At 41.8% G+C, this 12,808-nt stretch overlaps 1 protein-coding gene across 1 annotated transcript in view; it reads right to left on the reverse strand.

Moving 5' to 3' along the window:
- PHLPP1 (PH domain and leucine rich repeat protein phosphatase 1) overlaps positions 1-12,808 on the reverse strand; it is a 266,455-nt gene that overhangs the window by 116,037 nt on the left and 137,610 nt on the right. The window contains exon 4 of the mRNA XM_008013868.3: positions 1,622-1,788. Coding sequence (XP_008012059.3) covers positions 1,622-1,788 — 167 coding nt within the window. The remainder of the gene's footprint in view (positions 1-1,621; positions 1,789-12,808) is intronic.

The following is a 12,808-nucleotide window of genomic DNA, read 5'->3' on the forward strand; positions in this document are numbered from 1 at the left end:
GCTACTCCAGAGGTTGAGGCGGGAAAATCGCTAGAACCCAGGAGGCAGAGGTTGCAGTGAGCCAAGATCGCACCACTGCACTCCCGCCTGGGCGACAGAGTGAGACTTCATCTCAAAAAAATAAATAAATAAACAACAACAAAAAATAAATCAGTGGTGATATTAACAAATGTGAATTCTTAAAATTCCATAATAAAATATATTAACATTTGGAGTATCTGTGTTACACAACGAAGCAGTACTCTCCAAATGACCAACACTTAATGCAACAAAGTGATGCATGGGTAAAGAGTCAAATCAAACTGCAAGTCAGATCAATGGATCTTACTGTTAAAGAATTCAAAAAGCTCACGAATAGAGATTTAGATTCCGTATTAGAACTAACATTTAAGAAATGACCACTTGTCAAGTTTTGGTATAGTATCAAGGAAGGATATTCACAATTACCTAAAACGACAACTAAAATACTCTTCCATTTCCCAATTACATCCACAAACTTTATAAGCAAGTATTGGATTATTTTTTCTGGATGTTAAAAACCATAAACAGAATCACAATAGTTATCATATTTTTTAATTCCTGATATCAGTCATGTAAAAACAAATGAACTAGCAATTATTTATTTAAAAATTATATTCTTCGCAGTTACACAGTCTACATATTTGCAACAAATATATAAGTATCAAAGGTTTAATTTACCACAGAATGAAGACTGATCACTGCTCCAAAGAGGAAAGGAAATGAATGTGGTAAATTCTTAAATCTGTTTTGGAGACAGGCAAGTCAAGTCTCTCTTTTCTAGTTACAAATGAGTACATTCTAGGCCAGGCATGGTGGCTCACGCCTGTAATCACAGCACTTTGGGAGCCCAAGAAGGGCAGATCACTTGAGGTCAAGAGTTCAAGACCAGCCTGGCCAACATGGTGAAACCCTGTCTCTACTAAAAATACAAAAATTAAGAGGGCGTGGGCACCTGTAATCCCAGCTACTCTGGAGGCTGAGGCAGGTGAATCACTTGGGCCCAGGAGGAGGCTGCAATGAGCCGGGATCACGCCACTGCACTCCAGCCTGAGAGACAGAGCAAGACTCTGTCTCAATAAAATTAAAAAATAAAAAATAAAGGAGCAGGTTCTATTTAACATGTGACTCTTGAAACCTACATATTAATCACCCAGATGACATGATATAAATGGATTTAAACGCTGGTTCTTAAATTTCTAAGGAAATGTCTTTTCACGGGAAAAACTAACCTCTCATAAATTTCAAAAGAAACAATTTAATCTGAACAAACACCTGAAGTTCAGAAGTAACACACCAAATGTTATTGTTTGCAGATGCATTTTTAGATAGGAATAAAAGTTGTTAAAAGAGAATTGTTCTTACACAACTCTAACCAATTAATAAATATCATAAATCATTAGTTTCAAAAGCAGGAACCTTAAAAAAATCTCAGATTGAGAATTGGTAATGTCCTCACTAATAAACAAAGTCCTATTACTCTGTTTTCCGAAAGAGAAAGTTTACACACTAGTTTTTTTAGTGAGAATATTCAAGAGATAACAAGCAGAAGTTCATTCTGCCCCACCCCTTCCCCATGATCCACCCATTTCTGCAGGCTTACCTTTGCAGTTCGTGAAGCCCCCTGGCAGCTGGAAGGCTAGGGTTTTGCCTTAGGAAGTTTTGTTTTAAATTGAGATGAGTGAGGTCTTGGCTGTAGAAGAGGTTGGCAGGCAGATGTTCCAGGCTACAACATGAGAGGTCCACTGAGCTAATGCGCTGGGATGCAACCTAAAGAGGGATAAAACTTAATTTTAATACCATCCACTTATCCTATAACTACTTTCTATGGATAGAAGTAAGATAATCCCAATTTGGAACAGATATTCTATGAAAGTAGCACTGTTAGTCCAAATATAAACCAACACAGTATTCAGTCACGTGCCGCATACCAACCTTTCAGTCAATAACATATCATACACAGCAGTCCCACAAGATTATAAAGCCGAAAAATTCCTATCACCTAGTGATATGGCAGCCATCATAATGTTACAGCACAACACACTGCCTTTTCTATGTTTAGATACACAAATACTTACCATTTTGTTACAACTGCCCACAGATTCGGTACAGTAACATGCTACACAGGTTTGTAACCTAGGAGCAACAGCCTAAGTGTGTAGTTGGCTACACCATCTAGGTTTGTGTAAGTACACGCTGATGTTTGCACCATGAAGAAATTGCCTAACAACACATTTCTCAGGATATATTCCTGTCATTAAGTGATGCATGTCTGTACTTAGTATTTGAGCCAAATACTTCATAAAAGCATGAAAATGTCCCTGCCTGGAGGGTATGTACAGTAACCTAGCATAGGAGACAGGCTGGAAAGAACACAGATTACTCCACTGGGTTTATTGATATCAGTTAAACTCCTCCAATGTAGGAGTTTTATTCCTGAAAACATAAGGAATAATTCTCTCCCACAGAAAGAGAATTCAGAGCTATTGAGTAAATACACGGTCAAGAGACAGATACTAAGATCTAAACTGAACATATGAAAGTCATTGTATATACTGATTTAAAAATAGCACAAATAAAGAAAAAGAGTATCATTGACCTTGTACACATCTTCCATTCATGGTATAGTAGAATCAGATTCTACGGCCTGTCTGCTACAAACTTTCCAGGCTGCCTCTCTTCACAGTTTCAGTGAAATGCTTATAAATTCATTGTGCTTTGCTTCATGAAGCATTTTATGTAAAACTTATTTTATGTCTAAGTATTTATCCAGATGTTCAATGCCTTCCTGGTTAAATGACTCCTCCCACGGCCAGAATCTCAGGGCTAAAGAAAGACCAACTTTTACGTGGGAAGCAGAAAACTCACTGACCACCCTGTATTTCTCAAATGTTCTTCCCAATATTGTAGGTAATACAGCGCCGATTTATGCTAAAGCACGTGGCTCTAGCCCCACCTTCACACATCTTGGTTTTCTCTCCTCACAGAGGCAATAGGAATGAAGTTCTAAAACTTTGGTTAATTATCCCTATTTATCTTTACCAAAGCTTTAGGGCAGAAATTTCACTGCTTATCTGTGATAAATCTGATGTCTTTTTCTTTTACCAAACCCCCGGTTTCTGTTCCTAATTACACAAGGCAGTAGAACATAGTCCTTAGGTGTATGGTTCTGAGTTCAGTGTCCAGATTCACAGCCCAGAGCCACCACTCAGGAGCTGAGATAACTTGAATAGATCACTGATGTAAGATCCAGTTTTCTCATCTGTATAACAGGTATAAAGATGGTACCTACTTCTACATGCCTGGCACAGAAAAAGCACTCAGTAAATGTTAGCTGCTATTACTATTACTAGTACTACTACTAACACTACCATTTCCAAATCAAATCATTCACATTTTATTTTTTATTAAAAAAATTTTTTTTAAATAGTAAAGTAGGGGCAGGGTCTTGCCATGTTGCCCAGGATGGTCTCAAACTACCGGGCTAGGTTGATCCTCTCACATCAACCTCCCAAAGTGCTGGATTACAGGCATGAGCCACCACACCCAGCTTCATTCACATTTTATATCCACTAAAATCCATACTCTCCTGTTGCTAAAAGTATCCAGAAGTAAATCTGCACATGTTCTGCTAGGTTGGGCACGGTGGCTCACATCTGTAATCCCAGCACTTTGGGAGGCCGAGGCAGGTGGATCTTTTGAGGTCAGAAGTTGGAGATCAGCCTGGCCAACATGGTGAAACCCCGTTTCTATTAAAAATACAAAAATTAGCTGGGCGTGGTGGTGGATGCCTGTAATCCCAGCTACTCGGGAGGTTGAGGCAGCAGAATCGCTTGAACCCAGAAGGCGGAGGTTGCAGTGAGCCGAGATCATGCCATTGCACTCCAGCCTGGGCGACAGAGAGAGACTCTGTCTCAAAAAAATAAACAGTTCTGCTGATGGAATATTTGAGATTAGGAGAAATTACTGTGCACACATGAAAGCTAAAGGTATACTGGGGTGAGAAAAGCTGGGCAGGACTTATCTCTAAAGACTTTACCAAGAAAGTCTGAGTTTGCATTTTACCTATTTTATCTTTCTGTGAATTTTCACCATTAAATAAGAAAAAGAAAATGCCAAACAGGGCCAAACCACTCATACAAAGAAAGATGTAAAAAGAGATAGAATGTTAATGGGTCTGAAAGTAGGTGCAAAAGCACCACGCCACACGGGATTCCTATGGCATTCATAGGAAGTGGATGGGAACCTGTTTATAGAAAGTGAGGTTGAAAGCTCTGCTAGTTAGTGGAATCATTCATTCAAAACTATGTGTTGAACATCTACTTAATGGTGTGTGGCAGGCCTTTTATTTCCTGAGATACAACAGGAAAACAAGACAGACACAGTCTCTGCCCTGAATGAGTACACATCAAGAGGACAGGGTAATTAAGATACTACATTATAACTGTTACAAGAATAGGAAGTGCAAGGACACAGAACGGAATCCCAGGGGTCAGAAAAGGATTCCCAGAGGATGTAATGTCCGAGCCCAAACTTGAAGCCTCAGTAGAAATCTGTATTTTTTGTCTGCCCCAAATCCTTTCTCTTTCAAACTCATGATCCTAAGGGGAATTGCAAACAAAGTACCCAGATGCTCTGGATTCGTGGGTAGGCATGCACTTCAGGTCTGAGCAATCCGAGTGTCCTATCTGCTGAAGCCACAGGCTGATCCAATAGGTGCTAGCATGGGACCCAAGTTAGGTTAATCAAAGGACTTCTCTGGGATTTACATATTCTGAAACCAGGAGAGAAAAGAGAATCAGCTGCTTAGAGCTGCAGTTAAAATGAAGGAGCTAGAACCATATGTATCAATCTGACTTGATACAAATGCAAACTGCAGCATGACACATCCATTTATGAAAACAATTTTTAACATAACACACACACCTCCATATATTATATGGATGAATAATTATATGTGCAATATATACCATGAGATCATAAATTTCTATTGTTTTAAGTCACCGAGGGTTTGTTAATATGTTACAGCAGCCACGGGAAACTAATACAACCCTTCTTTATTTTTTCCATTGTACTTTTCATTTTCATTCATTCAACATGTTTACTGAATATCTACTAGAGGTGCCAATTACTGTTCTAGGTAAGCCCTTAATATACTTCAGAAAACAAAATGAAGATCCCTCCCCATTAAGCTCTCTTTACAAATAAATAAATTATACGTTAAAAAAATTGGTAAGCACTATGAATAAAAAAAAAACACACACAGCTTGAGAAAGGGGGTCAAGATTGCTAGGAAGGTGGTGGATTGTAATTTAAATAGGTTAGTGAGGGTGGTCCCCACTGAAAAGATGACATTTAGCAGGGAAAAACAGGAAAAGTTGGCTGAAAGGATTTACCTGGAAGAAGATGCTGCCAGGCAGAGGAAGTACCCAGAGTTAGGGCCCTTAGAGAAGCATGCCTTAGCCAGGTATGGTAGCTCATGCCTGTAATCCCAGCACTTTGGGAGGCTGGGGTGGGAGGACTGTTTGAGCCCAGAAGTTTAAGACCAGCCTGGGCAACATAGTGAGACCATCATCTCTACTAAGAAAAAAAATTTTTAATTAGCTGGGCGTGGTGGTGCATGCTTATAGTCCCAGCCACTTGGGAGGCTGAGGTGGAACGATCACTTGAGCCCAGAAGGTCGAGGTTGCAGTGAGCTTTGATCATACCATGGCACTCCAGCCTGGGCAATAAAGCCAGATCCAGTCTCAAATTTAAAAAATAATAATAATACAAAAAATTTGTAAAAGGAGCATACTTGGCATGTCCGAGAGACCTGAGAACACTGATAATAAGGCAATGAGGTCAGAAGGTAAATGGGCAGGGGATATGGGGCAAGCAGCAGACCCTGTGGGACCTTCAGGCCTTGTAAGGACTCTGGCTTTTAAGGTGAGTGAAATGGGATGTGTGGAAAGGTTCTGAGAAGTGTGAGGTGATCACCAATGTATGGTCAATGCTCCATATTCACTGGGGATTAGTTCCTGGACCCCAGCAGGTACCAAAATCCACGGATGCTCGAGTCCCTGACATAAAATGCCATAGTACACTCAGCCCACCGTGTCGGCAGGTTTTGATCCACGGCTGGTTGAATCTGAAACAGGAAACTCGCAGATAAGGAGGGCCTACTGTACCAAGGAATTTTCTTATTTTTTCTCTGCCTTTGTCTCTAGATTGTAAGCTCCATAAAGGAAAGAATTTTTCTATTTTGCTCACTGATATAAACCCACGCTGAGTACTTGGGAGGACCCTCAAAACATCTTGCAGGAAGAATGGCCAGAGGACGACCTTATACCTCCTCCTTTCTCACCAGGCGGCCTCTGCATCTGGTGCATCCTTTCATGTGGCAACCACTTTGAAGAAGACAAATTCCATTTCAAATGAAGCATCCCACTAAATACTCCCTTTGGACAACTAAGAGAAAATGATTTAACATCAAGTTGTATTGGCTTCCTTTCCTCATTCTAGACCGTAAGCTGTTTCTGCTGGAAACAAGGAGGAGGAAACCACATTAACCAGGCTACAAGTAAGGGCAGTCCTGTGTGAGCTATGCAGAACTACGAACGTCTATCATGAGAGCATAAACTCATCATGTTAACATGGCCACGAGGCAGTGAGCTGCAAAGATGACCACAAAAGCTACCACTAGCTACACCACTGCCCAGTCCCATGAGCTGCAACAGAATGGGAGATTTAAGTGCTTCTACTCAGAGCAACCTGGGCACATCAGGGCTCTACCACAAAGAGAGGAAAGCACTCTACTTAGAAGGTATGGTTTGATTCCCAAATGAGAAAACTACCAGCTGGGCTATCTAAAGAAACTGTGACCCACCTACACAGCAGCTATTAAAACTGAGATCCTGCCTGAAATAAGAAAGACCTACATACATAAAAAAATATTAATCAAAAAACCATATGTACACACCTCAAAGCAAGTAGCCTTTATTATTCTAGCATTTTCCTTTTCCAAGAAACAATAATAATAATAGTTAACATTTAAGTAGTGCTTTCTTTGTGATACGCACTCTTCCAAGAGCTTAAGATACAATATTTAGCTTAATCTTCACAACAACTCTATGCAGTAAGAACTTACCCTTGTTTCAAAGGTAAAGGTTAAACTGAGTCACAGAGTGTGCGCCTAAGGCCTGTTTAAAAAGTAGCAGGATCAGGCTGGGTGCGGCGGCTCACACCTGTAATCCCAACACTATGGGAGGCTGAGGTGGGTGGATCATTTGAGGTCAGGAGTTTGAGACCAGCCTGGACAACATGGTGAAACCCTGTCTCTACTAAAAATACAAAAATTAACCTGGCATGGAGGTGGGTGCCTGTAATTCCAGCTACTCGGGAGGCTAAGGCAGGAGAATCACTTGAAACTGGGAGGCAGAGGTTGCAGTGAACCAAGATTGAGCCATTACACTCCAGCTTGGGTGACAAGAGCGAAACTGTATCTCAAAAAAAAAAAAAAAAAAGGAACAGGACTAGAGTTTGAACAAGAGCCTGCACTATTAACTCTATGCCATTAGGTCAAGACCTGGAATAAAGTTCAGATCTCACCAGAAGGGAGGCTCCTCTAATCCCTATCATAAAATAACATAACTAGAGCAAAGAAAATTAGATGTACTCCTCAGGATACGTTTAAGCCTTAGAAATGAAGACGAGGTGGTCAGAGACAGTGAGTCCTCCTTGGGAGAAGCAGTAGAGACCATCTGCTGACCAAATACAGATTTTGGAGGAGGGGTGAATCCCTATGGGGCATCATTCCTTGACATCATAGGCTCTGCCCACTCCAATCCCACACAACTTATCCAACTGGGCAATGGTGGTGCCATCCAGTGAGCACCTAATCAAAATTTTAAAGGTTACAGGAAAAGTATAAGAGGTTATAGAAATTTGGGAAGTGAAATAAGCATACATAGAAGGTGCCTCAAATCTTTGGTACAGAAAGCTTCTAAAGCATCTCATAATTAGAATATAAATTCCTTTTTGGCAAAAGCTACTGTACTTATAACCACAGACAAGACAGTTGAAGGCACAAAGGTGAGGTCCACACAACTTGACATACAGGAGAAAGGGCACCAGCTGAACAGTATATGGGGTAGGTAGGAACAGTCCTACTTACTAGCAACGTGACTTTGAATAAGTCACTTCCCTTACCTGTCCTTCAGTTTCCTTATCTCTAAAGTAGACTAAGTAACACCTGCCCTGATCACCTTAACAAGTTGCTGCAGTAATACCATTTTATTCATTTAAAAAAAAAGCAGAGGCTCTGTAGACCAAGTATCCCCACAGCAACGTCTACCACTGCAAGCAATAAAAGTCTGTAAAACACAAAAGTCTACGAGATATAAGCCAATGCTCTCGTCATCTTGAGCAATTACACGGATAAACTGCAATCAGCCAGACCATCAATGAACTACAAATGAATAGATTCAAGTTGTGATTAGTTGAAGGTAACTGTGGCATCGAAAATCAGTTTCAGCCTGTATAACAATAACATGCTGGGGGCAGTGGCTCACATCTGTATTCCCAGCACTTTGTGGGGCCAAGGGGAGCAGATCACTTGAGGTCAGGAGTTTGAGACCAGCCTGGCCAACATGGGGAAACTCCATCTCTACTGAAAATACAAAAATTAGCCGGGTGAGGTGGCAGGCACATGTAATCTCAGCTACTCGGGAGGCTGAGGTAGGAGAATCGCTTGAACTCGAGAGGCAGAGGTTGCAGTGAGCCAAGACCATGCCACTGCACTCCAGCCTGGGCAACAAGAGCAAGTCTCCATCTCAAAAACAAAACAAAACAACAACAACAACAACAAAAAAAAAAAAAAAAAAAAGGCTAATTGAGTTAGTAAATTAAACGGGACTTTTCTATCACGATGGACACACTCTGAGAGATACATCAAAATGAACATAATTTCCAACTACCTGCTCATGTTGTCTCTTTTTTTCCCAAATGACTTGTAAATATACATGGGCGAAGGAGGGATCATTTGGTCCTCAGAATATTTCCTCTAAAGAACACTGCACTATTAAAAAATGCTAATGTGAACAACAAAATTTTCAGATGACTCAATGGGTGGCCACACATTTCTAACATACTACTCAGCTTGACACTTTCTTAAGTCATTTCTTTGCCTATTATTAGGACCCTTATGACAAAAATGTCCCTCCTCCGAGTGTGGCTGGGTTGCATTTCTAAACCAATCTATCTGTCCTATCCTTACCCTATCCCTGCCATGCTTTCAAAATTCTCATCTTCCCTTGCAAGAGGACTGTACTACATCATTCCCACTACTCCTTATGGTTCATTTAGTGGATAATCATCTTTCACAGGCAAGGGAAAGTTCACAGTAACATTCATGTGATGTTTTTTGTCCCCTCTATATTTTAGTCAAGTTGTATTTATCCTTATTATGTGCATAGCATGCTCAAAATTAACCAGAATGACTCTAAAATGTTTGGTCAAAGCAGCTAAAATAGCACAAATAATTCTGCTTGTGTGAAGTAAAAGACTGCTGTCAACCTGCCAGGAATGGTGGCTCATGCCTGCAATCCCAGCACTTCGGGAGGCCAAGGCGGGTGGATCACGAGGTCAAGAGATCAAGACTATCCTGGTAAACATGGTGAAACCCTATCTCTACTAAAAATACAAAAATTAGCTGGGCGTGGTGGCGCACACCTATAGTCCTAGCTACTCGAAAGGCTGAGGCAGGAGAATCGCTTGAACCCAGGAGGCAGAGGTTGCAGTGAGCTGAGATTATGCCACTGCACTGCACCACTGCACTCCAGCCTGGTGATACAGCCAGACTCCGTCTCACCAAAAAAAAAAAAGCAAACAAACAAACAAAAAAAGCTGCTATCAACCAGCATTATGAGTCATTAATCGCTCTAGTGTAGTCTTCAGTGGCTTGGGAAATTATGCTTTTGGCTACAGGGATGGTCTCTGGGGAATAAGAATTATAAACAATTCTTAACCTCAGCTGACCTACTTTTAATTCTCATCTCCCAAAGAATGCTTTGGGAAGACATGAGGTAGGAGAATATAAATTTAGAATAAAGTTTATTAATATTTATCAGTTAAGCATTCTAACAACTCTACTTGTTTCAATTTTATCTTTATCAATTTTATACTATTTTATATCAAACAAAACCTTGAATTTTAACAAACATTTTAATTTCCACTGCTTCACAACATGCAATCATTTCTTTAAAGAAATTCTATAGAAGGATGGGTGTGGTGACTCATGCCTGTAATCCCAGCACTTTAGGAGGCCAAGGCGGGCAGATCACTTGACTTCAGAAGTTCAAGACCAGCCTGGGCGACATGGTGAAACACCATCTCTACAAAAAATAAAAAAATTAGCAAGGGTGGTAGTGAACGTCTATAGTTCTAGCTACTCAGGGGGCTGAAGTGGAGGACTGCCTGAGCCCAGGAGGTCGAGGCTGCAGTGAGCCAAGATTGTGCCACTGCACTCCACCCTGGGCACCAGAGCAAAATTCTGTCTCAAACAAAAAACAAAACAAAACAAAACACAATACAACTAAATGAGTGTGGTGGTTTACGCCCGTAATCCCAGCAGTTTGGAAGGTTGAGGTGGATGGATCACCTGAGGTCAGGAGCTTGAGACCAGCCTGGCCAATATGGTGGAATCCTGCCTCTATTAAAAATACCAAAATTAGCCAGGCGTGGTGGCACATGCCTGTAATCCCAGCTACTTGGGAGGCTGAGGCAGAAGAATCGCTTGAACCAAAGAGGTGGAGGTTGCAGTGAGCTGAGATCACGCCACTGCACTCCAGCCTGGGCAAGAGAGGGAGACTCAGTCTCAAAACAAACAAACAGACAAACAAACAAACAAACACACACACACTATAGAAATGCTTTAGCTCGACCTCAAAGCTTTTCATAATGACATCTCATCTTTTGCTCTTACACTACTAACCTATTTAACAACAGATGCAGAAAACATTCCTATAACATGAATTACATCAGCTGGGCATGGTGGCTCACGCTTGTAATCCCAGCACTTTGGGAGGCTGAGGCAGGCAGATCAAGCGGTCAGGAGATTGAGACCATCCTGGCTAATACGGTGAAACGCCGTCTCTACTAAAAATACAAAAAATTAGCTGGGCGTGGTGGTGGGCACCTGTAGTCCCAGCTACTTGGGAGGCTGAGGCAGGAGAATGGTGTGAACCCAGGAGGCGGATCGCGCCACTGCACTCCAGCCTGTGGCACTGAGCAAGACTCCGTCTCAAAAAAAAAAAAAATTAATTACATCATATATCTTCATAATGTTCCAATAAAAGCATATCAAAGCTACCAGTTTTATACTTAAAGATATATAAGAAATAAAATATGGGCCAGGCACAGTGGCTCATGCCTGTAATCTCTACACTTTGGGAGGCGGAGGCAGGAGGACCACTTCAGTCCAGGAAGGAGGTTGAGACCAGCCCAGACAACATAGCAAGACCCTATCTCTACAAAGTTAAATTAAAAAGTTGGCCAAGTGTGGTGGCACGTGCCTAGAGTCCCAGCTCCATGGGAAGCTGAGGTGGGAGGAATCCTTGAGCCCAGAAGCTTGAAGCTGCAGTGAACTATGATTGTGCCGCTGCCCTCCAGCACGGGTGACAGGGGGAGACCTTGTCTCAGAAAAAAAGAAAAGAAGATTACACAAATTATGTAACATTTAAAATGATTCGAGGTAATGACACAGCAAATCAATGAAAACAACAGGAAAATCCAGGCAGGCTATGAGAGATGGGCCGGGCACAGTGGCTCACACCTGTAATCCCAGCACTTTGGGAGGCCGAGGCGGGCAGATCATGCGGTCAGGAGTTTGAGACCAGTCTGGCCAATATGGTGAAACTCCATCTCTACTAAAAATACAAAAATTAGCTGAGTGTGGTGGCGCACACCTGTAATCCCAGCTACTCAGAAGACTGAGGCAAGAGAATCGCTTGAACCCGGGAGGCGGAACTTGCAGTGAGCCGAGATCGCATCACTGCACTCCAGCCTGGGCGACAGAGCGAGACTCCGTCTCATAAACAAACAAATAAATAAATAAGAGAGATGGTATTCTATGAGGGCAAGAGCATTTGGGAGAAGTAGGATCTATGATTTTAAAATGATGGGCTATGAGGTACCTGTTAAAATATAGTTAAAAGACCCAAAAATAAGAGTATGGAGAGAACTGCAGGCTGGGGAAGAAAACAAAACGAAACAAAATCCCTGGCTCACTGTTCGAGGACCAAGCTACAACAATATTTAAAAAGTCAATCAAGAGAACTCCAGATCAAGAGATCCTCCAAGGTATCCCCAGCTCTCTCTGCCAGCAGAGGTGAGGGGATGGGAATGAGGAGGCAGCACGAGTGGGGCCATCAAGCTAACCTGAGTGAATCATTCAATATACATTCGTTATTTGCCTTTTATGAACCAGGAGCCATACCAGGTACTGGAGAGATGCAGTCTTTGTCTCCGAAAGCTTAGCCTCTTGAGGACACACACTTCTAAATAACTATGATTCACTGAAGAGGATGCAGTGAGAGCACACACAGGGCCAAGAACAATCCTCAGAGCTCCACGTCGACAGCATCAGTGCCGACACAGTCCCCTCCCTTGACAAAATGAGCCACGTATTCACAGACACTTCTGCTACATTTGTCCAGTGAACTCATCATGCAGCCAAAAGTGAAAATGTGGACCCGGCACCTGACTCTTCATGAGTCAGAAGCAACTGTATAGGGCCAGAGGAGATGTCACC

Source organism: Chlorocebus sabaeus, chromosome 18 (genome assembly GCF_047675955.1).
Source record: "Chlorocebus sabaeus isolate Y175 chromosome 18, mChlSab1.0.hap1, whole genome shotgun sequence".
In the NCBI taxonomy this organism is placed as follows: Eukaryota; Metazoa; Chordata; class Mammalia; order Primates; family Cercopithecidae; genus Chlorocebus; species Chlorocebus sabaeus.